This window comes from Sorghum bicolor, chromosome 1, assembly GCF_000003195.3.
Source record: "Sorghum bicolor cultivar BTx623 chromosome 1, Sorghum_bicolor_NCBIv3, whole genome shotgun sequence".
NCBI lineage: Eukaryota > Viridiplantae > Streptophyta > Magnoliopsida > Poales > Poaceae > Sorghum > Sorghum bicolor.
The window spans coordinates 1214768-1239350 of record NC_012870.2 but is presented as its reverse complement, the minus strand read 5'-3'; the positions used below and the strand labels follow the sequence as shown (position 1 = coordinate 1239350).

Below are 24583 nucleotides of genomic sequence, written 5' to 3'. Positions count from 1 at the left end.
TTTGCTTGGTTGCAATTGCAAGTCCAGGTCGTGGAGTGGAGGGCAAATCTAAAGCACCACAACTACTGTCGAAGGCTCAACTTTAGTCACCTCACCTAGTCGAGACAAGTTTGCCTCTACTTATCAGTGTAAAAAATGGAGGTTAGATTCTGACTTTATCTTTATCTTCAGAACAATAATCCAGTTCCAGTCTAAATTGCACTGGTATCTCTTACTAGGAATACATTTTTTTTTTCTATTTTGTAGGATCTAATTTGGTGAGAAAAGAAAACATTGTTTTGGTCAATAAATTAGTAGTCTAGAAAATTGATTGGAGATCGATTTAGCTTATTAAAATAGGGATGCAAGGAGGAGGGAGGACTGGTTGACGCCTTGGTCGAGCTCAGTAGCGAGCCTGGACAAGCTCGAGCATGTGGAGGTGAATAAATCACAAGTATTTTATTTAACAAAATCTAAAACATTTATTTAGAACAAATCTAAAACATTTTAAGCTAAGACAACTCAGGATACTAGTAATTTCAGGACTCCTAGGGGGAGTGTCTTAACCCTGTTCGATCAGACCAATGCAACAGCCAGTTCCAGGCCCACGTAAATTTCTACTGGACCTTATCCAAACATCTTTCAAGTGGCCCAGAATCAGGCCCAGGCCCAGGCCCAGGCCCAGTCAAGCCTTTTCTTCACCCGTTCACCTCCTCTCTCCCACTCTCGGCGACAGACTGGGCTACCGACGCCGCCGCCGCCCTACGCCAGTCGACAGTTGCCCAGGCCTTCTCCGGCGACGAGCCCCCACCAGGTACGCGCACCCCTTCTCCTACCTTCCGTTCCCTTCCCGCTGTGCGAAACCGAGCATCCAAACCCTAATCCAGGTTCGCCCCCTGGTTTTTCAGCGCGCAGGATCAATCTCGCCAGCCGCGGCTGGCCAAGTTGAAAGAGGATGGGCCAGGAGACGGAGGTGGCGGAGAAGGAGGTGTTGCAGTCGGTAAGCGACCTCCCGGTGCAGGACCCGCCAGGAGAGGAGTTCTCCGCTGCCGACCTCACGTGGGTCAAGTACGCAAGTTCCGAGCACCACCGGGACGACGTTGCTCTCATCCCCTACGACCGGATGGAGGCCTTCATCGGCGGCGAGAGCAACAACCCCGAGTGCCCCACTCGATTCCACATCGAGCGCGGCCGCAAGCGTGAGAGGGGCAGCCTCAGGGAGTACCGGAGCGACGAGTACCTCCTCTACAGGATGTACGTCTTCCCTGCCTTGCTCTGCTCAGCACACTCCTTTTTCATTCCTCCTCGATGGTTCTTTCTCACCGCCGCTTCCTAGAGCCAATCAATCTTGACCTGTGTTAGAGCTAATTCCAGGTATTGGTGCTCGTTTGGCCCTGAGAATTATGGGGAGGGAGGAACAATCTTGCCTAGCAGAAAGTACAGGCTCAACACGAGGAACCGTGCCGCGCGCCCGCAGTCCATGCGTGGCTGTACCTGCCATTTTACCGTCAAGAGGCTCTATGCCCGCCCTTCCTTGTTGCTCATCATCTACCACGAGAGGCGCCATGTCAACAAGTCCGGCTTCATATGCCACGGGCCCCTCGACAGGGATGCCATCGGGCCTGGCGCTAGGAAAATGCCCTACATTGGGAGTGAAATCCAGCAGCAGACCATGTCATTGATCTACCTCGGTGTCCCAGAAGAGAACATACTGCAGACACATATAGAAGGCATACAGCGCTACTGTAGTGCAGATGCCCAGGTTGATAACCTTGCTTCGCAGTATGTCCAGAAACTAGGGATGATCATCAAGAGATCGACACATGAGTTGGATCTGGATGACCAAGCTAGCATCAGGATGTGGGTTGACAGAAATAAGAAATCTGTATTCTTCTACCAGGATTCAACTGAGGCAGATGCCTTCATCCTGGGGATTCAGACAGAATGGCAATTGCAGCAAATGATGCGCTTTGGTCATCAGAGTCTTTTGGCTTCTCATTCCTCATTTGGTGTAAGCAAGCTAAAGGTATCTTCCTTGCCTCCATTTCGAATAGTTATGTAAATATAATTTCAGATCAGTTTTCTATACTTTGATTGAAATTTCTAATTCTATCAGTATGTTTTGTTTGACATTTTACTCGCCGTGGCAGTATCCATTGCACACGCTTCTTGTATTTGACTCAAGGCAGCATGCTCTTCCTGTTGCATGGGTCATAACCCGCTCAGTTACTAACAAGGATACACTGAAATGGATGAGGGCACTTACTGATAGAATACATTCTATAGATTCCACCTGGAGAATTGGTGGTTTTATCATTGATGACCCGGCTTCAGAGCTGGGTCCGATCAGGTATGGCATTGGTTTGTAATTTTAGTTGTGACTATCATCCCCTAATCATTTAAGCTGTAGACAGCAGTGCATTCCCATTGAAGTAAATGTGTCGTTGCTACAATAGTTTGTTGTCCTTGTTCCAGGGAGGTATTCGCCTGCCCAGTTTTGTTCTCTGTGTGGCATATCAGAAGAACCTGGCTTAAAAATGTAATCAAGAAATGCAGCAATGTTGAGGTGCAGCGGGAAATTTTCATCCAACTTGGCAAAATCATATACAGTATCTGGAGTGAGAAGAACCCTATGGATGCCCTAGGGAAGTTGTTTCAAGACTTTGTTGATCAAACAACGTTCATAAAATATTTCAAATCATTTTGGGTTCCCAAATTGGGTAAGAATTTCAACCAGTAATTTAGTAATATAGCTTGTCGTGCAAATCCCTCTTGTGCATGCTAATGATATTCCTTCTTGATAGAGATGTGGATTGACTCCATCAGAAATCTGCCATTAGCAAGTCAGGAATCATGCGGTGCCATTGAAGGTTACCATCTGAAGCTGAAGGTAAAAGCATACGATGATGTGCAGCTGGATGCTCTTCAACGGGTGGACTGGTTAGTGCATAAGCTCACAACAGAACTGCATTCGAGCTACTGGATCAACTTATTTGCAGATGAAAGCGGATCATTTCCTGAGGTGAAAGCAGACTATATTGCATCCACGTCATGGCAAAGGGCATTGCAGATACCTGATGCTGCTGTTACCTTTGATGACAAAGAGCCTCTTTTAGCCAGAGTGGTCAGCCAGAAGGATACCAGTCAGACGCGGACTGTATGGAATCCCGGTTCTGAATTCTCTCTCTGCGATTGCTCATGGTCAATGCAGGGTAACCTATGCAAGCATGTGCTAAAGGTCAACATGATGTGTGGAGCACGCAAAGATTTTCAGCCCTCGCTGTCTTTCCAGTCATATCAGCACGTCCTGCTTGATCTATGGCAAAAACCATTGGATGATTCGTTCTCGCTTGACCTCTCGGTAGCATGGGTCATGCAGATGCAGGAGAAGATCAAACATGTAGCTGAGCTTGCCACCTCCGGTGGTATTGTCCAAGTTGCAGGGAAATTGCCGATTCAATGGACAAAAAAGAGAGGGAGAAGAGTAGCCGCCAAACGCCCATTACTTCTTCCTCATTCTAACGGCAGTTTGCAGAAGGAGACGACCCCAAAGAAGAGCAAGAAGAGGAAGAGGCTATCTAGGTTTCTGGGGTAAATGCGCCTCCTACACTTGTGGTCTCTCTGTAATTAGACGGCTACTCTTTTTTCTTTTTCTTTTTTTTTTGTGCCCGGTGTATTCCATTTCTGCAATTACCTTTGGGCTGAGTGGACTTGCTCAGCTACTTGTAATCAGCTCCACTTCCCTATGTCTCCTAGTACTAGGAACAACAGTTGTGCAGTCTGTAATAGGGAGCCACTGGATGGGTTTCTCTTATTCCAGTAGGAATGTAGGATGCTGCGAAATTCCAGTCTTATTCGTTTTGCTGGTGCAGAACTTCCATTTGAAACATGTGATGATGTGCGGATTCAGTTGCTGCTCATTGCAACATGCAAGTACTGGAGTTTAGGCCTTGTTTAGATGTGAAAATTTTTTAGATTTCGCTACTGAATCACTTTTGTTTGTTTGTGGTAAATATTATCCAATCATAGACTAACTAGGGTTAAAAGATTTGTCTCGCGGTTTACAGTCAAACTGTGTGATTAGTTTTTGTTTTCGTCTATATTTAATGTTTCATGTATGTGCCGCAAGATTCGATGTGACAGAGAATTTTGAAATTTTTTTGAATTTCGAGGTAAACTAAACAAGGCCTGGAGGCTCAAACTTAGCAAGACGCTATCCCTATGACCCTATCTGCAGATTTTTAGTTTAGTAAATGATCCCATTTTCATTAACTCTAATAAATTGAACTGTATGATGGGTCGGAAAGTACCGAGCTAAAAATCATCTGGTTGTCACCTAGCCTACACCAGGACAAAGCAAAATGAAAGTCTAATATGCGATGCGGTGGATCTTGTTCACCTGGTTAACCAGGATAGGTTTATATTTTTCTAGATTTATTATAATATTTCTAAATTTGCTTTAGTATTTAGTAATTTAGTAATGACTATGAACATGTTTGGATGTACCTTAGTTAAACTTTAGCTGAGGGTGTTTGAATGCATCAGCTAATTGAAGACTTTAGCTGATTTTAGTTAGGTGTAAACAGCTAAGACTATCTCCAACAATTGTCACCCAAAATACAAGATCCATTTATCCTTTGGGTAGCGCTACATGTAAAAGGTTTTATATCTATTTTTAGTCTTCTCCAACAACAAGACCTAAAAGACAACACTCTCTGCAAATAGGTCTCGAGGAGATAGGATACCCAAATTTGGGTTATGTGTCTTCTGTATGGGTACTCTGTTGGAGGCTATAGGTATTGTGTTCGAGACCCATTTTGAGTTTGAGTTCTCAAATAGGTCTCCTCTTGGAGACAGCCTAATGTTGTTAGGATACATCGCAACTAAAATTTAGTTGGTGTATCCAAACAGAGCCTATGTCTAGTGCTAGACGATAGTGGCATAATGCTCATCAACGAATTTTTTGCTTAGTTTCTAAAACATTTTGTAAAATTTTTTAGATTCTCCATCACATCGAATCTTGCGGCACATGCATTAAGCATAAAAACAATAACTAATTACAGTTTGTCTATAATTTGCGAGACGAATCTTTTAAGTCTAGTTAATTTATAATTAAACAATATTTATCGAATATAAATGAAAATGCTCTCGCTTATCAAAAATTTTGGAACTAAACAAGGACTAGGATGGAGGGAGTAATGGCTATTTTGTCCACGGCTGATTTTGGCCCAAAACAAAACGAAAAATTGTGCAGAGAAAGAAAAAAAAAAGCCCCCAAGGAAAAGCCCCGTGCGTTCACGCGTCACGCCTGCTTTCTTGTCCCGTCCACTCCCACAGTCCCACGTGATCTCTCTCTCGCCGACGACTGGGCCGCCGCCGCGGCCGTCCTACGCCCCGGCGCCCAGATCTTCGTTGGGCCCTTCGCCGGCGATGAGCACCGTATGCCCACCACCCGTCCCTCTCCTCCCTTCTGCGCGAACCCAAACCCTAACTTAAAGCTATTTGGCTATGCGGATCTGATCTCCGCATTTGCAAGTGGAGCGTATCCCGATTGCAGTATTACGCCTGCTATAACTTCGATTTCTTGCAAAAATTATGGGGTGGTACACCATGTCCTTTACTGGGTGCCCCGCGCCCCTGGCTGAATGCGTCAGGATCGGCTGTTCTGCGCTTCATTTCGGCGTGTGCTACATCGAGATCGCAAAATGCTAATGAGCGTCTCTTCTTGCAGGCCAATACGCTGCGGTTGTACCTCACCTGCATCCGGAACACTCTGGAGGCGGCAATGTGCCTCCAGGTATTCTTTTTTTGCTTCAGCTCTGAGGCTCCTGCTCCTGCTGCTGCACCCAGCTCATCACGAGCATAACATGGATGGTTTGCCTTTTTGTTTTGGTACCAGAATTTCCCTTGCCAAGAAGTCGAGAGGCACAACAAACCAGAGGTGGAGCTCAAGTAAGTCATGCTGCAAGCAGGCAATAATGATTGTTCAGTGCTCTTTTTTTTTTTTTGGGGGAGGGGGGGGGGGGGGGGGGGGGGGGGCTCCAAACAGTTAGTGCAATGGTAGCGAGTTTCTGAACCAGGATTCCATGCAGGAAACTATTTCCTGTGCCATGTTACGTTACGAAAACAAACTTCTCTTTCTTTTCATCTTTGGTGCATTTCTGGGCTCTGATGCACTTTGGGAGTTTGAGTTGTGTTTTCCCTCCATGGACCTTGACAAGCCAGAAATATGCGTAACAGATTAACTACGTGAGTGGAGATTGTAAAATCTAAAAGAAAAGCATGCTTATTATGATATTGTCAGCTTCTCTTAGATGATGTCCCTCTCTTTTTTTTCCCTCTGGAACCAAGAATTGTGCTTAAGCTTATAATAATTCTTACCCCATTCCATGTCAACTTCTTTAATAATACCACAATACATTTTAGCTTGTGAATTTCCTAAAGGCTCATGTGAATATATATTTTTGCCCTTACTAATCCATCTTTGTTTTTATTCTTATTCACAGGACAAGCCCTGAGCTTCTACTGAATCCGGTGAGGAAAACTTCTTTGACAGTAACTTAAATTCAGTTTAAATCCTTCAATAATTTTTCTGGAAACCATGTGTTCTAATATATATGAGCTAACTAAACCCAACTAGGCGAAAAACGGAGTAGTGCTGTCATTTTTAGTTGGAACAAGTGCACTCTTATGATAATGTGCTAAGAATCCTGAACAGCTCTGTTTCATAGTTAACATGCCTAAGTAAATTTAAGATTGATTACTCAATGCTGGATCTTCTTTTGACCTGCCATGGAATTTTCAATGATTTATGTTTTTCTGAGAAAAAAATTCAAAAAAGGTCGTCGATGTTGGTTGGAACAATTTTGTTTTTACCAAGATACCACTTAAGACAAATTGGTTATTGTTGCCAAACCAATTAATTATCTGTTTGCTTGTAGATTTAACTTACATGATCTCTTATGCTTATTTGGAAGAGATTTATAAGTTCTGTTAATATTTTGAGAACTGTGACTCACAGTCCTATATTTATCTACAGGTACTGATATGCCGCAATGAAGCAGAAAAATGCTTGATAGAGACTTCAATCAACTCTATACGTATAAGCATGAAGGTACTGTGATTTGTTTGTGTTACAATGTATACTTTGATAACAAAATTGTTAGAAAATATTCCTGATACAAACTAAAAGGTGGACGTGATGGCACAATGTTTGGTACCTGCTCACATATGTTGCATCTGCATGTATTTAATACGTTTTGTCACGCGACCATTTGCCATCTGGTATATATTCATAGCTTCTGATTGATCTGACAGGTTAAGCAGGCAGATGAATTGGAGAACATTCTTGCCAAGAAGTTCCTTAGGTTTTTGTCAATGAGGGCAGAGGCATTCCAAGTGTTGAGAAGAAAGCCAGTTCAGGTATTACAGTTTCCAACTTACACTGATTACCTTGAGTAGTGTTTTATGTCTCCAGTTGGTCCTAGTAAACATGAACTATCTGTAAGGCACAGGGATACATCCATTGTGGAAAACAGGATGATGGACCATATTTTGCTGAGTTTTGTTGTTCTAGTTTATTCTCTGTCCCTATCTTGCCATATTCCCACATAGAGATCAGTTTTATCAACATAACTGCTCGTCCCTTTAGAAATCCAAATTGTTTACGACTGAACTGGTCGCTAAGTATGCCTTCTGTTTCAGGGCTATGATATCAGTTTCCTAATAACAAACTACCATTGTGAGGACATGCATAAGCACAAGCTCATAGATTTCATCGTGCAATTTATGGAGGTAAGTTGACATGCATAAGCATAAGCATGGCCTTGAGTTCGTCTCCTTTACCTTTGGTTGATATATGCAAACACTGTATGTTGGCACATATATGTGCACTCACATCATTCTGCTTACATGAATTCCAGGATATCGACAAGGAGATCAGCGAGCTGAAGCTGTCAGTAAACACTCGTGGCCGGCTAGTGGCGACTGAATTCTTGAAGCAGTTCATATGACTGGGCCGTAGCAGTAGTCAGTGTTGATTATCACGGCCTGTAACTTACTGTTCTTCAGCAGCTTAAGTTTTTTTTTTACTCAGATTTTTTTAGCAGGAGCTCCTGTAAATGCCTTGCGAATTTGGACCACCTGATTAGCAGCTGACAATTGCAATATCAGGACGCATATAGCGAACTGTAATTGTTCATGTGAGCAAATCTTGTGTTTTCATTTTTCTTTCACTTGAAAGGAGAGCTGATGTTGACACATGTTGAAGCATATAGCGAACTGTAATTGTTCATGTTTTGTTCCCCTTAGCACGAAGTCATAACAGTGATTTTGGCCCTACTCGGTGGAGCTCTGGATGTCACGGCTCCTTTGGGCACTATAGCAGAGATCCATTTGAATCTTGTCTTCTTTTTTCTCAAAATAAACTAGCAGCTGGTGAAGCTCCCCCCCCCCCCCCCTTCCCCCCCAACAGCTTTGACTCATTACAGAAAGGAGCAATGTTTTCTGATCGCCTTATTGCTTCTAATCAGTATTGAGGATGATTAATCGATTTCTGATCAGTCTAATCATCCGTATAGTTGTAGTTGCATCAGAAAGGGGAGGAGAAAGCAGGCAACAGGGAAGAGGGAGGAGGAAGTAGGAAGCAGCAACGCTGCAGGCTTGACGGTTAGAGTTCGGAAGAGGGAGGAGGAAGTAGGAAGCAGAAGCAGCAACGCTGCAGGCTTGACGGTTAGAGTTCGGAGTCAGGACTGAGAAGAGAGTGAGAGTGAAGTATATAAGAGAAACTTTAATGGGGTTGACCCAAATAAATATAGCCCAGACCAAAAGCAATCTATCTGTCAATTTAGCTCTGATCAGACTAGAGACCTTATCAGACAATTAATCGTGACTAATCAACGATTAATCGGATGATTAAGTTTCTGATCGCTCTGATCGAATCGGAGGTCCTAATTGAGTGCCAAGTACCGATAAGGACGATTAATCACGATTAATCGGCATTGGAAAGGAGAATAGGGCTGCTGCGCATGGGCAAAAATCTGTGGAGGCCAGAGCAGTGGCCGTCCATACACGGTTGGACAAATGCAAAAATCAGGAGTACGACGATTGACTTTTCTGCTAAATTCAAAAGTTCAGTCGTTTTTTCAGGCTAGTTTGGTTCATGCACGCTTCAATCCCAGGACACAGCTCCTCTTCGTTCTCAAATCACAACATACCACTCCAATTTTTTCAAGCACATTCTGGGTGCCTTCACTACCAAATTCCTCAAGTACGTCCCTTCGTTCCTAGCTCTTACATTACATCATGTACCACCATCCATCAAAAAAGGAAGAAACAAAAACTCTAAAATACAGCTGCATCCATACATCAACAAGATCATAAATTAAGAACAACATGGATGCCAAGAATCACATGGACATGCCGAAATTTAGAACTGCGGCATGTAATCATTCAGAACCGGGTAAGTCCTTGGCTCTCTGACACCATCTGGCAAGAGTCTTGCTAACAAACAACTGAAGCTGCACTATCAGCTTCCCTCATAGCTTAGGCTCTGCTAAGTAGCTGAGTCTGCAGAATCTGGTTGTCTTCCAGCAACCGGTCATACTCCAGGAGCAGCTCCTCTGACTGCTTCTGCAGCGCGTTGACATGGGCCTCTGCTACCGATGCCTTCCTCTCGTGCTCTTCCGTCTCAGATTTCAGCTTCTTCATGCTCTCATTCAGCTTTGCAATCTCTCGCTGAAGCTTCTTCGTTTCGCTGGAGGATTTCTCCTCCTTTTCGCGGAGGGACCGGTTCTCCATCTGAAGTTTCTCAACCTCCTCTCTGGATGTGCTGGATGTTTTCCTTAGTGTCATCAGCTTTCGGAGGTAGTGGTGCAACCGGTCAATTACAAATGCAAGGAATAGTGTGTATCCTGCATGGAGAAAGAAAATGTACGAGAAATAAAATGCCAGATTTAATTATTAAAGAGATTATATGCTACTTTTCAGAAAGGGAAAACACATTCTCTAGGGCTAAAAATGTATATGTTCGACATCCCCATCAAAGTATAGGTTCAATGGTAACTTCAAATATCCTCTGAGGCCTACTTTGGCCATTTTAGGTATGATGTCTCTATGATAAACGAAAAGTTAACAAAAGTAAAGTAAAGAACGAGAAGACTATATTGAACCAACAGCTTCAAAAAAGCCAGAGAGTATTCTGCTTAAACCATGCTGTCAGTCACTTTATTGCCATGGACCTGCTTGTGTGCTGGAGCATTGGTCATAAGTGCAATTTGTGAATTAATATCTGAACATGCAGACAATCTACCTTTACAATTATATGCTTGTACCCTGTGGATCTACAGCTTCACAACTACGTAGACCAATATCAACTCTATTTTTTTTTTCTCAAATACGCAGGAGAGTTGCATATCTAGGAAAAAACGGACCGTTACAAAACTAACCTCCTTACTCCGGATCGGTAGCTAAATAAGCACAATATCCCCATAAATAGGTAGAAATTTTATTCCATGCCTTAGCATTCGCAATACATACAAATACAAATATATCAAAATAATATTAAGTCACCAACCAGCTTTGCATGTAAGTGCATGGAAATCGACAATCCACGTGTTGGAACCATGACCTAAGATATCAGTCCCCTTTTGCTGTTATTATTACTACTACAATTACTATACCCAATTTCTCTTTTGTATTATTTTGGCATATGTCACGTATGAAACAGATTCTCAAAACCAATACTGAAGCTTCTCTATTAATTCCCCCCCAGACGCCAAACTTTTTTAGCTTGCACATCATAATTCTTAAAAAGTAAGTTATAACTGAGATTACTAACCCAAACGTGCCATAGCGGTACTTAACTGAGATCACTAACTAAAGCAAACAGTACTTCTACAAAGAGTGTATATTTGGTATGGGGGACAAACGTTACATTGAGAACTCACCTTATCTGGCATCTCCTTAACATTACTGAGTAAGACAGTACCCTTCCTATATTCTACATACAAACTCATGTCCTTATTCTAGCCTGCTATTTCAAAGACAATATTTCAAGTCTTAAATCTTTATCAGACACCCTAGAAAGCTTGGAACTGTCAGTAAGCAGGAAGTCATCCATACCAAGAACTTGTACAGAGATGCTACTTGATGTACTGCACTAAAGCAAAACAAATTTGCCACTGGATAACATATTTCCCTTTGGAGGGTAAGGATAGCTTACTTTCATTTTCAGCTAAAATGACTATAGTCAAATTCCAACAAAACAAAACAATGGCTGAAGATAAAAAAATTATTACTACAGTGGGAGCAAGAAACAACAAGTCATTGCAATGCAATCCAATGGGAATTCTTATAATATTCTAATAGACTCTTATAACCTACTATTCTTGAACAGTTGACTCTCCAGGTAAACAAAGGAGGTGACCAGTGTCTAGTGCTACTACTAAACAGGGTTTAATAAAAGCAGCAATCCTTAATGGTAAAGTAAGACCCTAGATTTCAGACTAGGCAAGACTTTGGGTCCAATCCAAAATGTGGATCACAGAGCCTGCAATTTCCGCCCTTCAAGAATGAGCTCTAAATTGGCAGTTGAATCCAGAAACATTGGGTGTTAGATTTCTACCTTGTCTACCACCTAAGCATTTGAGCAAAAATCAGCCAATCACTACTGCGTCAAAGCATCCATACCACTAGTCCATTAATCTTCTAAAAAACCACTTGCACATTACAAATGCGCTAAGCTACTGGAGTTAGGAATAACCAAGGACGGACGGAGTCAGAATGCTCACCGATGAGGGATGCCTCGAGGAGGTGCGTCCTCCAGAGCACCTGGTCCATGGGGCTGACTGTGCCGAGCTTGAGCCCCCTATTCTGGATCTTGAGGATGCTGGCGACGTTGGACATGAGGATGACCGAGAGCGTGCACGCCAGCGTCTTGACGGTGGCCGGGCCCTTGCCCGTCTTCACCTGGTCCACGCCGCGCATCGCCAGCTCCCGCAGCGGGCCGACCTTGACCATGAGGAGCAGCGCCACCGCGCCCTCCGCGAACAACACGAGGAAGAGCAGGTGAATCATACCGACCGACCGGCCGCCGCCGCTCCTCTCTCACACAATCTGCTACGATTCTTCAACCGGACCTTGGTGGTCCAGAGAAAAAAAAAGGCGGCGGGATTTCAGCGAAACAGCCGGCCTCGCTTCCTTCCTTTCTTTAGCGCCCAACTGGAATGGAATGGCGGTGTGGCACAGGAGCGGAGGTTTGCGGCGGCGGAAAAAAATCAGAAATTTGGTGGGGAGAGAGATTGGAGACGACGGGCAGGAAATGAAATCACCACCTTTTCTTGGTCTGCGAAAAGGTGAGCCGTCAGCAATCAGAAGACCTGGCCAGACCGAGAAGGAAAAGGGGGAAGCAGACGGAAAATTTCCCAGAGGAATGACGAAAGGAGCAGCTCACCTTGCCCTCAAAACCAGGCGAAGAACTCGGAGCAATCAAAGAATCTGCGGAGTCCGGGCGAGGACTAGGGATGATGCTAAAAGAAGTCTGAAAGGGGATCGAAAGGCGAAGCGTTAGAGCAAAAGACGGCGGCGAAAGGCGACGGGGAGGGGAGGGAGGAGTGCACCGTGCAGGCGGATTGGGGGTGTGGGAGGAGTGTGGGAGTGAGAGAGAGAGTGTTCGAGTCTTTTCTTTTCTTTTGGATTAAGGCCTTGTTTAGTTCTGAAAAATTTTGGGAAATGGACACTGTAGCATTTTCGTTTGTATTTGACAAATATTGTCCAATCATGGACTAACTAGGCTCAAAAGATTCGTCTCGTCAATTTCGACCAAACTGTGCAATTAGTTTTTATTTTCGTCTATATTTAATACTCCATGCATGCGTCTAAAGATTCGATATGACGGAGAATGTGAAAAATTTTGCAAAATTTTCTGAGAAGTAAACAAGGCCTAACAATGGCGCTTAGCATGCAACCCCCCGACATGCTTTGCTTTCAAGGATTTTAAAAAGTTATGAGCAATGCATTTGCATTCTTTTTATTGGAGCAGCCTTTTTACTACTTTGTCATGCCATGTAAAAATTGGATGCAATTTAGTTTCTTTCTAAATAGAGAATGGATGGAATTTAATTATATCTTTTTGTCCGTTTTGCTACAGGAAAAAATAAAGGAGAGAACAAGGGGAAAACGGGGGCATTTCGTGAGCTCAAAATTAGGGACTTGTTTCACTGAAAATCTTCAGTTTAGAGTTCAGGCACGGCAGTGACCATTGTACTGTATTTATCTTATTCTAGTATATGAGAGTGGGTGTATCAAATCAGATTCTTGCTTGATTCTGTAAACGTGACCGTGTGGGAATTTGCAGTGCGTGGCAGCGGAATTGATCAATTCGTCGCTATTTGGTAGTTTATGGTCAACTCCCTGTACTCTCGTGTCATTGCGAACAATGGTCGCCGTCGGGATTGGTTTTTTTTTATATAAACCATAAATTATTCAGCTTATTCGTTTGGACTTATCAGTCAAATCTATCAATGTTTTTCTCTCACAACAAATCAACAAATAATATTTTTTACCATGACTTATGAGCCAAACGTATATACACTCAGCGTTACGAACATACGTGCACATGGCTTACTCATATGACCAAATGGCTTAAGAGTGGCATATTTTAAAATTGATGAAGCCACTCTAGAAATCTCGTAGTCGACTGCAACATTGGCTACCGTTGGATTGAATTATGTCTCTAGAGCAGATTGTAAAGTTGTAACAACCTAATGAGTAATGAGTGATGGTGGCTAGTACTAGAAATTCTGTTAGATTAGCTAGCTCATCTGACCTGGGCCTTGTTTAGTTCCGAAAAGTGAAAAGTTTTCGGTACTGTAGCAATTTCGTTTGTTTGTGACAAATATTATCCAATCATGAACTAACTAAGATCAAAAGATTCGTCTCGTGATTTCCAGTTAAACTGTGTAATTAGTTTTTGTTTTCGTCTATATTTAACATTTCATGCATGTGCCATAAGACTCGATGTGACGGGGGATCTTGAAAACTTTTTGGTTTTCAGGGTGAACTAAACAAGGCCCTGGAGAACATGCTTGGCCTCTCTTACCTTTTGGGTTCCAACAATTTTTAAACCGGTGTTAAACATCATCCTATCTGAATAAACTGAATTTGAAGTTGGGCCAGTAGGCCAGGCACCCACTGCTGCTAACAATAGTAGAATGGATTTTTCTAGGCAGGAAGAGCCCTGGCTTTGGGGCACCTCATCATGGATGAGGAGATGACATAGAGACTACAGTGTAGGATCATGGATGCATCATGTATGCCAGACCATGAGACACAGACCCTTGTGGGCTGTGGCTGCACTACATTAAGGTCTTGTTTAGATCTAAAAAGTTTTTGGATCTAAAAAGTTTTTGGATTTTGATTCTATAACACTTTTGTTTTTATTTAACAAATATTATCCAATCATAAAGTAACTAGGCTTAAAAGATTTGTCTCGCGATTTACAGGTAAACTATGCAATTAGTTTTTTTATTTTCATCTACATTTAATGCTTCGTACATGTGCCATAAGATTCGATGTAATGAAGAATCTTGAAAAGTTTTTGGTTTTGGGGGTGAACTAAACAAGGCCTTAGTTCCCTCCGGAATTCAAAAAAAATTCAAGATTTCCTGTCACATCGAATCTTGCGGCACATGTATGAAACACAAAATATAGATTCAAAATAACTAATTGCATAGTTAGGTTGGAAATCGCGAGAGAAATCTTTTGAGCCTAGTTAGTTTATGGTTAGACAATAACCATCAAATACAAACGAAAGTACTGTAATGTCAAAATTAAAAAACTTTTCGAATCTAAACGAGGCCTAAAATTCTAGAGGTATAAAATTAGTATACCAACAATGGTATCTAACCCATGCCACGTGTGCAGATCAAAATTCTAGAGCTGTGACTGCAGCTTGAAGATGACTGCTGTCTTTTTTTTTAAAAAAAAAAAAAGATGACTGCTGGTAAACCGGTCAACCGTCAACATACAAAGACTCTGGCTTTCAGTAGCTGATCACAGTTTGCAAACCAAGCCGTCGTCGTCTAGCCTAACCGTGGCGTAACCCTGGAGCTGATAGCGCCGTCAGCATGATGGCATCGGAGGGAGTAAAGGCGACAGACAGGTGCGAGCCGTGCGGGACGGGGGTGAGCAGTGACCACCGCGCCAGATCAGGGCCACCACCCACCGCATTCAGGGGCAACAGCAACAGCAGCCAAGGAGGGGAAGACGAAGCAGTGGCAGCAGCAGCGGCAGCGAGAACCCGACGCCGTAATGGTCAAACACGACCCCTGCCTTCTCTTTCTTCCTCCCCCTGCGTTTTGCTGCTTCAACTCCTCCTTCCTCGTCATCTCTCTCTTTCTCTTTCTCTTCCCCGCAGTCTCGTCTCGTCTTCCTCCTCCTCTCTTATTGGCCGCATCTTTGTTTTTTTTTTTTGTTTTTCTCTCCCTCGCTCTATCTTTCTCCTGTTGTTGAACGCGGCGGTTCTTGCTCCTCGAACTCGAAATCCAGGCGGCGGGGAGGTGGGGGAGGCGTCGCCCTGAGCCCGTCTTTCGCAGCTGTTCCTGGGACCTTCTCCGACGAATGGCCGTAAGTTCTTGCTCTCCCCCCAATTCGAGTGGCGGTTCCCGAGGTGCTGGGTCGGGTCTGGATCGGATAACCTTGCTTGGTTGGCGGTGGGAGCAAGGAAACGGTAGCTTCGTCTTGAGCGCCGATCCTGCTGGGGCTTAAGCAATAGCATGTGGGGTTTCTTGGAATTGCCTTGGGCTGGCAGCACAGCCTCGTCGTTTCCCCCTTTGGCCTTGCAAAACCCGGTGCTAGTCTTTGCCTAGGTTGTCCTGTCTTTGCTTCGTGGTGGGGAGACAGATTGCATCTCTGCCGGAGCATTTTCCTGTTGCCTTCTTTTTTTCTTTCCCCTGTCCCAAGAAATGTACCAATCTGCAATCAAATTACTAGTTGCTCTGTCCGTTTCCTCGGTCACCAAGATCCGGTTAGAAATTAGAATGTGTGGTTTTGTTGTGTCCTGACTGTTACTATGAGTCTATATGCAGATACCAAGTTAGTCTCCGGTTCAATATTGATCATGTGCCCTCCATGTCTGTGAAATGTGGGGTGTCACAGAGTCTCTCATTCTGTTTACCTATGTGCTTGGGATTTTCCCAATCTCAATCAATGGCGGCTCCATGTTGTATGTTTCCATTTGATTGTGTTAAAAGCTATATTTAGTACTCTCAGTGTCTCCCTGCAGCCTTGATAGATCAATAGATTCTCTGAGTATGGAACTTTGGCAGTGTGTACTATTGTACTAGGTGTTTTACCAATTTGCCAGCCACTGTCTGATGTGGATTTATTTATTCTACTGTGCCAGCATCAAGGAGTGCCTAAGTTTGGAAGCTGGGAGGATGAGGGTGATCACCTTTACACACAGTATTTCGAAAATGCTCGTAAGGGCAAATCTCCAGGTAGATCTGCTAGTCAGAATGACCACAGTGGAGACCCGGAAGCACTCTCCAAGGATTCACCATCAGCTAAAGCTTCTCCCCTGAGGACTGGGTCGGATCCTGTGGTGCAAAAGCCCAAGGATGAAAGACGTGCCAACAGAGAAGATGATCTTCGTCGGCACGAGGCCCCTGCTCGAAGACCGTATGCTGAGTCAGCAACTCATAAGCACGGTGTCAATACCAGCTATGACAGTGCAGCAAGAAAAACTGGCATGGAGAGATCGCCTCTGCATCCTCACCACCAAGCTAGAGTTGTAAACAAAGGAGGGGTTTCATCTCCTTCATGGGAACGCAGGGGTTCATCCGAAGGACACCGTGGAACTGCGCCCACCACACCTGGAAGGTCCAAGATGAGACCAAGTGGCCGTGGAGATGAAACGGTATAATCTTAATGTCTTAAAGTAAAGCATTATACGCATGCGCTTATGATATATTGATACTTGAGTGTGAAGGGAACTGAAGCAATTAAGTTGAAACTGCATTTGAAATTGTCTTATATCTGTACAGTTTCTGAAGAGATGTACTATTATTTTTTGCCTATTCAGCCTGAGAGGGGATCAGCTGTGCCCAAGTTTGGAGAATGGGATGAGAAAGATCCCTCCACAGGTGAAGGTTTCACCGACATATTTAACAAAGTGAGGGAGGAGAAGCAGTCTGGCGATGCTCCTGTCTTCACCAGTGACACAGGTTATAACCGCTCCAATCAAGGCCGCAAATATGAATCCTCAGTGAGTCCACTTCAGACTTATTGGCATGCTGCTGATTTAAACTATTCTTCCATCTAATATTCAGGTTAAATCATTTATTTGCATGTGGTTCTTATAGTTTTGATTTTTCTTGCATTTTGATGTCCTTCTGAAAACTGAAAATGGGTGCCGATTGATTTCAGAGTGCTCACCATCATAATACCAAGTAGAAGAATCACTTAATTCAATTGCTTTACACACCGTTAGTGGTTTTAGCAGTCATTGCTCCATGCTTACTTCAGCTATAGTTGAAAATTGACAAACCATAGCAACACGACTTCAGTTTATAAGCTGAAACACAGCAGTATTAAGTTTACTAATAGCATTGTTACCTTTTGTTAGCAATAAAGTTTAGTGCTATTGTAGCTATACTAGTATTGACTACCCATCGCTTTTTGTTGTGCTGTTTAGTTCCAACTCACTACAATTCATTGTACTGTATTCCACAACTGAAATGCGGCATTTGTTTGGTTCGTACTGTAAACTACAATACATTGTACATTGGCAACTGCTTTTAGAATTTGAGTATGTTGAATGAAACACTATAATATGTTGAAAGAAACATTATATGACCTTGTTGAATTCACTGTTCTGCTGCTTCCTTGCAGGGTTGCTCATGCTTCAGTTGGTTCAGAAACTGATGCTTCCTTGCAGGGTTGCTACTCATGCTTCAGTTGGTTCGGAAACTGATAGGTGTCGTTGAAGATTGGATGAACCAGTGCCGATTGTATCATTGTCATTTGAGTTTGTGCCCCCGTTGTGTTGTCCCTGTTGTAATACTTGCTGTGTGGTAGCAAGACGTGGCAGAGCATGACTTTGAGAACTTGAGGTTCAGTAGTTTGAGCTGTTTTTGTAACATGCGATTTGCTTCTCTATAGAATCATGCAAACCTGCTTGATTGCCAGTAGTTTCCTGCCCCAAAAAAAAAAGAAAGAAAAAAAAGAAACAAAGAAAGAGGAAGACAAATTAAAAAAATATCTGAGTAAATTTGTTTTCAGTGGACGAATACATACAGACCTAGTCACATGTTAAACTCGGTGATTTTTTCTCACGTTCGTTTCAGAATTCGATGTTCAATTTACCTATCCAACTACATTATTCGGAACAAGAAGCCTGAAAACAACCGCCTCTTATTACGGCCGGTAAATTACCAGAGGTTTAAAGCCTCATATTAGCTGCTGGTCAGAAGGAAAAAATGCGGAATTTCTCAATTTAGCAACCAAAAACAGAATACTAGAATCAGTAAATTTGATATAATCCATCATCTGAAATTACACGTTCTGCTGTGCACAAAAGACTAACAAGAGGTAATGCCAATGGGGACAGGGCTTAAGAACAAACACATGGACATGCAGCCGTGCCGTGCAGGGAGCCCTGCAGCAGAGCTAAGTTTCACACTTGTGATAACTTGAGCAGACACAATCAAAGAAACTTGAGCATGCATGATCAAATAATTGCAAGCAGTTTGCAACAGTATCCTTGTATTTCACGTGAAATCATGTATTGATACACATTCTCCAATTCTGGATTATATATGGAGGTGACCATCCTAATAATAAAATGGTACGGCAACGATATCAAAATTCAGTTCTCTATCTATGTATGCATCATAAGTACTTCAAACCAAAAGAACAACATCAGATACACCTACATGCTGAGAGATCTACGGGTGACAATTTTATATATACTGACAGCATTCTTTACATCAAAACTGAATGTTCTCTTGTTTGTCTTTTGGGGCAACACACTGCCATAGAGCTCTGTAGGAATCAATTTCTCTCGCATCTATTCCTATCGCACGAAGGTTTCGTGCATACTCCTGCAAAATAATGCCACCAAAAGAACATGTCAGAGGTGCCATAACTTTACGATTTTCTATGGTCGCATATGCTGTCAGAGGTGCCATAACTTTACAATTTTGCTACTGAGGTGCCATAACATTGTTTAATTTAGATGCAAAGTGAACCTAGAAAGAGAATTTCTTATGATTATGAGCACAAGGGCAGAAGGGGCAGACAGCAAACCTGAATATCAAGAAATAGCTGCATACAGATCTTGTCTGTATCAGATATGATGTTATCTGAGGCATCTGTACTAGCCCCTACTCGCCTTTGTGCACCTTGGCGCAGTCTTTGCAATGAAGACTCGGTTTTCCTTGCCTTCAGAATTGAAATAAATTGATCTAAGTAACTGGTGGGTCAACAACAACTTTTCATAAGCAGCTAGGCAATCCTTACTCACCACAGTGACAACTTCAGAGACCAAGTCATAGTAAATTGCAGTAATCTTATCTGTAGACCCTCGACACAACCTAGTTTTATCATCTTCTGATAGATAGTGTATACGCTCCCCTTCAAGAAACACCTACACGAACAAATGGAAATCTCAGAACAAAAGACCGTTTAATGAAATAAGCATATCAAATAATTCTAACATCACCATATGCATTGAAACAGAAATATGAAAAATAAATGAGATCACAATCATGCAACATGATGCATTTAACAACAATAAGACAAATACTACATTGACCATAGAATAAATTTAAAATTTGCCCCATCCCCTTGGGTTAATGAAAGCCCTGAGGCCTAAATTCAACTATATCATTTTTTTTAGCAAGCATGCTACTATAGACCATCCATGCGCTAGTTCGGCTGCTTTGCTTGAATTTAGATAATTATAAATCATAAAATAAGATTAAAACAGGAAGTTCATTGACCTTCAGTGGATGTAAAATTCCTGATACATATGGAGAATGCCTCACTGGAAGCTTATTCGTCATCCTATATGTCGCTGTTATTCCTTTCAGGTGCTTCAGGTCCTACAATCAATTAAAAAATAGTTGGCCAGTTAAAGAACAGGAGGAATATAGTTTAAAATTCTCATTTAGGGAAAAAATGCTGACAAGTGCAACATTAGCTTAGACAATATTGGATGCCTAAGTGTAAGATATGCATTTTTTCCATTTTGTTCTTCATCTTATGCATAGAAGGTAAAATTGGCTCCTCACTAGCAAAATAACAAGAGCCCAAAACCCTTTTGTAATCTAGTTTGCAAGGGAGAAGTGATGAACTGTGGATAACTAAAACATGCAGATAGTACCATCACAATTTCATGGCATCCTACTCACCTCATTAGACTTCTTAACTATGATTCCAATCATGACATTCATTATTGCAGGCAACACCTCCTTTAAAGGTTCGACAGCTTGCAGTATACTTTGTTTGACAAGGTTAAGTACTTCAATGGGGCATGATCCTAGTAACTGATTCACATGTCCAATAAAGCTGCCTGATTCTGAAAGCTCACCAATTACAGCATGCACATCATGCATTATCTGTAAATCAATCAACAAAGACATTATTAGGATTCAAAAGACAGAAAAGATCCACGAGCTATACTCTTATATGTCCCCATTGCTCAACACTGGATAACATTTTGAGTGTAACAAGAATTATGCCTTAGAAGTCAGAAAACAGGAAAGTGCATAAAGATTAAGTAATACGGACTTGCCTCCACTCATGCAACAAACAAACAAAAGGGACTTACTAAGAGCTTTTACTACCTCAGAGTTACCACAAATTGGGCTACAAAGTACAAACTGCAGTTATTTTTCCAAACCAACACCAGCACATGTCTGTCTAGTCAAAAGGTGGAAGCAGTGACTTCCTGCAGACTTACTGAGCACTTCTGAAGCAACTAGTCATCTTATAACTAACTTCAAAACTCCAGAAATTTCAAACTAAGCATACACTTAATAAAGAAATAAAGAATGTTGATAAATAGGAGAATAATACCCCAAATTTCAGTCATAAGCAGCTATAGGTCCATAGTACAGGACGAAAACCGCTAGATCCTATTAGGATATGACCTGAGTTCAGACATTATTGCAGATGTGACTTACATATATGAAATCTTCAATAGGTGTAGACAGTGCCCATTCAGCATCTGCAGGTGAATTTGGGCTCCCATCAGAAGCTTTACGTGCAGATAAACCAGATGAAAGCCATGTTGTATACCTTATCGTACAGGAACATACACAATATATAAGTGTTTAATAAATTCATGGAAACAAAAGGGAAAAATATCTTTAGCAGTAGTTATACCTTGAAATAAGCTGCAAGGACAAACGGAGGAACTTATCACAGTGAGAGAATAAAAGAACCTCGTCACTCCAACATGACTCCAAACTTTCTAAGAGCTTAATACTTTGCTTCAAGAGCAATTGCTTCCCTTGAGCCTCATTCGATCCAGTAGGACTAAAGGTGTTTGTAAGAGTAGAATCAAGGCCACCCGCAATTTCCTGAAATCTTGTATAAATGAGCAGGAAGAAGTCAAGTTTTGATTTCAGGAGAGCACCTCATAGCATAATAGATATACATGTTTGTGCTTACCGCAACGAAAAGTAGACACCAACATTCCATTGTCGCATGAAATCTGTGTAAGCAGGCTCAGCGCGGAACTTCGTTACAGCAGACTTGGAGAGGCAGTAACCTGCAGAATAAAAGATCCATCATGACTCTAAATATCCATATGAACCTTTGAAAAATATAGATATATTGGACTGTGGAGCTTTTGTGAAACACAAGGATGAAAAAGAAAAAAGATACGGTGGAATCAAGTTCTGGTTCAACATTATTGGCAGAAAAATAATAAAGTTGCAACAAAAGAATACCTTCAAGAAAATCAAGAAATCCTAAGCTTGCTTTGTAGTTCCTCAAGAATTCTTTAGGCTTTCCAGGAGAAAAGGCCCCAGGCTTGCCTTTCTGGATTGCAGAAAGGACTTCTTTGAGTATTGAATTGCCCAGAAAATCAAAAACATGCAATCCAGAGTTTTCTGCACCAAAGAAAAATCAAGAGATCTTAGATAATGCAGAAAGATGGGTCTATATTCTGTGTGCCATGCATGCTCCAATTCATGAAGTAATAATCGAATTTTTCGTAGAGCCTATGGTTACCTGATGAAGATATTTCCAATATGAATTTGCAATCTTTTTTAACACATTCTTTTATCTGTTGATAATCATCTTCCAGTTCATCAGATGATGCCCCAGCAACAGCCCTCGCATAATTTTGAGGGACTATTTTCTGAATCAATGGAGACACCACTGTTGTACGGAAAAGCTCTTCGGCTGATGATGTATTGTCAATTGCAGCATAAGCACGCAAACAGTTGTATATAACTTTAGCATCACGGTGTTCCAGACCATCCACAAAGCAGCGCTCCAAGCTACCATCAAGCAGTTTTGTAGCACCTTGGACCCTCTTCTCTATGTTCTCAATAAAAGGGATGTTCTGTACTGCCATAATGTAACATAATAAGAATCATAAACATAAGTTGAAATAATATGGATATGATGCACCAGTTTGCAATACAATGAAACCTACAAGTACGAAACTGAAATATTAGTGGTTCAGCATAAGATTATCAAACAAAACTTGGTCAGATATTTCCTTAGCATGTTAATCCAAATTGAAAGCCACAAACATACGGTGTGAAACAGCGATATTCTTCATGCACCGAGCACATTTTCCTAATGGCTTTTCCTCAGCAATTGAAGCAAAGAAAAAAAAAATACTTCCATTCCATGTTAAAGGAACCCAAGGGCAACAGTATGTGCTGACACGAACCTGTGCATGACTGATGTAGAATTTAAGCCGGTTCATCTCACTGGCAATTCTTTCTAAGAGAATGCTTTGTGTTTCTCTGACACCTGTCCCAGCCTCCCCATTTGGCATTCCAGTGTCATTGTTAGGAACTTCGGCATTCGATGAATCTGATGGTGCAGTTGGTAGTTCCTTGATCAATTTCTCAACCTGGATAAGCAAAGAAGCATTTAGGAGCAATGACATGACTCGGCTCAACGCTCTATCCAGATGTACAAACGATGAGAACATAAGCTGATCTGCTGATGAGTATATCATAAATTCGTTTTAACAATAGCCTTGAATTAAGCAAATATATCAGTTGACCCGTCACTACGTCAGAGTAACTTCTTGAATTTTCGCATCATTACACATTAAAGAAAATTGCCTACATAATGTTATGTTGCCCGCATGATTATCAAACTACCATCCATCCAAAGTTGTGAAACAGTCTTCCATATGACAATCCTTTTTTGATACATAAATCAGGGAAATAAACCAATACACAATTATTAAACATGAATAGCTTAGAGCTTCCAACCCAACAACAAAGGAAGCAGCCAGGTCAACCTACTCATGTGATCGATGAATGAGCAAACGCAGGAACCCTAAGGGCTAAGGGCTAAGGCAGTGTCCTAGCATGGAGCATTGGTCAAACTCTGGAAATGTGAAGCCAAATTGTGTCTTCAAAATTAACGAACTCCAACTATAAATGAAACTAGAAGAAAGGATTGCCGGTATAAGCCACATTACTAGTATCATATACGTATACCTATGAGCATGAGGCGCGAGAGAGGAGAGGTGAAGTGTACCTTGGAGACGACGTGGGAGGTGTCGAGCAGGAGCTCGAGCAGCTCGCGCGCGGCGGTTGCGGCGGCCCGCTGCTCGAGCCCCGCCCGTAGCGCGGCGAGCGCGGCGGATGCCCCGGCGCGGAAGGCGGCGACCTTGTCCCTGAGGTCGGCGAGCGGGGCGCGCATCCTTGCGGCGGCGGCGTCGACGCCCTTGAGGCGGGCGCTGAGTCCGACAAAGTCGGCGTAGTCGCGGTTGATGAGGCCGACGAGCTCGGCGCGGAGCGCGGCGAGGTGGGCGCGGAGCTCGGCGGCGAGGCTCTCGAGCGGGACGTAGGAGCGGAGCTCGGCGACGTAGGCGTCCGGGTCGAAGCCGGCGCGGAGGAAGGCGTCGGGCTTGAACCAGGGAGGGTGCGCCTCGATCGGCTCACCGAAGAGGTCCGTGGCCGGCGGAGGGGCCGCCGCGGCGGCGGCGAGATCCGCCATGGAGGTGTGGCGGATCTGCGCGCGCGCGGTGGAGATCTAGACTAGGACTGCGAGGAGGAGCAGGGGGGGGTGTGCGAGGGAAGGAAGAGAAGCCAAAGGGGAGAGAGCGTTAACGACTCGACGGGTGGAAAAGAGTGGGTTTAGTGGGATGGGAGCTAGTTGGATTGGATTGGTGGGCTCGGCCCATAGTACTGCGGGCCGCGATGAGCAGCAGCCTACTAACTCGGGCCGAATTTGTAGGTGGGGCTTGGCCCATTTGTATTTGAGGAGGAATGGATCTATAGCCCGTGAAGATGAAACTGCGCAGATGGGCCTTAATAGAAAGGTTGTGTGTCAACGACAACCACTGAACGAGCCGCAATGCCCTGTGCAGTGCTGCCGGTGTAGTGCGGGCATGGACATG

At 42.9% G+C, this 24583-nt stretch overlaps 5 protein-coding genes across 6 annotated transcripts; 3 read left to right on the top strand and 2 right to left on the bottom strand.

The window, feature by feature from the left end:
- LOC8080151 lies at positions 2-3930 on the top strand. The gene is made up of 7 exons (XM_002466058.2): positions 2-141; positions 247-793; positions 888-1233; positions 1354-2005; positions 2130-2329; positions 2455-2699; positions 2784-3930. The coding sequence occupies exons 3-7, from the start codon at positions 935-937 to the stop codon at positions 3572-3574; spliced, it is 2187 nt and encodes a 728-aa protein (XP_002466103.1). The 5' UTR covers positions 2-141; positions 247-793; positions 888-934; the 3' UTR covers positions 3575-3930.
- LOC8060877 (actin-related protein 2/3 complex subunit 4) lies at positions 5232-8272 on the top strand. Its single transcript, XM_002466057.2, has 8 exons — positions 5232-5418; positions 5711-5776; positions 5879-5931; positions 6486-6513; positions 7019-7093; positions 7297-7401; positions 7684-7773; positions 7902-8272. The coding sequence occupies exons 1-8, from the start codon at positions 5410-5412 to the stop codon at positions 7989-7991; spliced, it is 516 nt and encodes a 171-aa protein (XP_002466102.1). The 5' UTR covers positions 5232-5409; the 3' UTR covers positions 7992-8272.
- LOC8060876 (B-cell receptor-associated protein 31) lies at positions 9151-12652 on the bottom strand. Its single transcript, XM_002463475.2, has 3 exons — positions 12431-12652; positions 11769-12322; positions 9151-9890 (listed from the first exon to the last, which is right to left on the bottom strand). The coding sequence occupies exons 2-3, from the start codon at positions 12052-12054 to the stop codon at positions 9523-9525; spliced, it is 654 nt and encodes a 217-aa protein (XP_002463520.1). The 5' UTR covers positions 12055-12322; positions 12431-12652; the 3' UTR covers positions 9151-9522.
- LOC110437644 (RPM1-interacting protein 4-like) lies at positions 15145-18167 on the top strand. Of its 2 annotated transcripts, XM_021466150.1 has the most exons (5): positions 15160-15291; positions 15526-15603; positions 16382-16894; positions 17060-17242; positions 17869-18167. In XM_021466150.1, exons 1-5 carry the CDS (start codon positions 15289-15291, stop codon positions 17899-17901), a joined length of 810 nt encoding a protein of 269 aa, XP_021321825.1. In that variant the 5' UTR covers positions 15160-15288; the 3' UTR covers positions 17902-18167. The 2 variants fall into 2 exon arrangements, with proteins under 2 accessions (XP_021321828.1, XP_021321825.1); XM_021466153.1 differs by lacking the exon at positions 15526-15603 and having other exon boundaries at positions 15145-15291.
- Positions 18688-24277, bottom strand: LOC8061643 (conserved oligomeric Golgi complex subunit 2). The gene is made up of 12 exons (XM_002463474.2): positions 23719-24277; positions 22892-23077; positions 22219-22555; positions 21936-22097; positions 21655-21754; positions 21367-21570; positions 21165-21279; positions 20391-20597; positions 19980-20081; positions 19502-19624; positions 19285-19419; positions 18688-19079 (listed from the first exon to the last, which is right to left on the bottom strand). Exons 1-12 carry the CDS (start codon positions 24178-24180, stop codon positions 18966-18968), a joined length of 2247 nt encoding a protein of 748 aa, XP_002463519.1. The 5' UTR covers positions 24181-24277; the 3' UTR covers positions 18688-18965.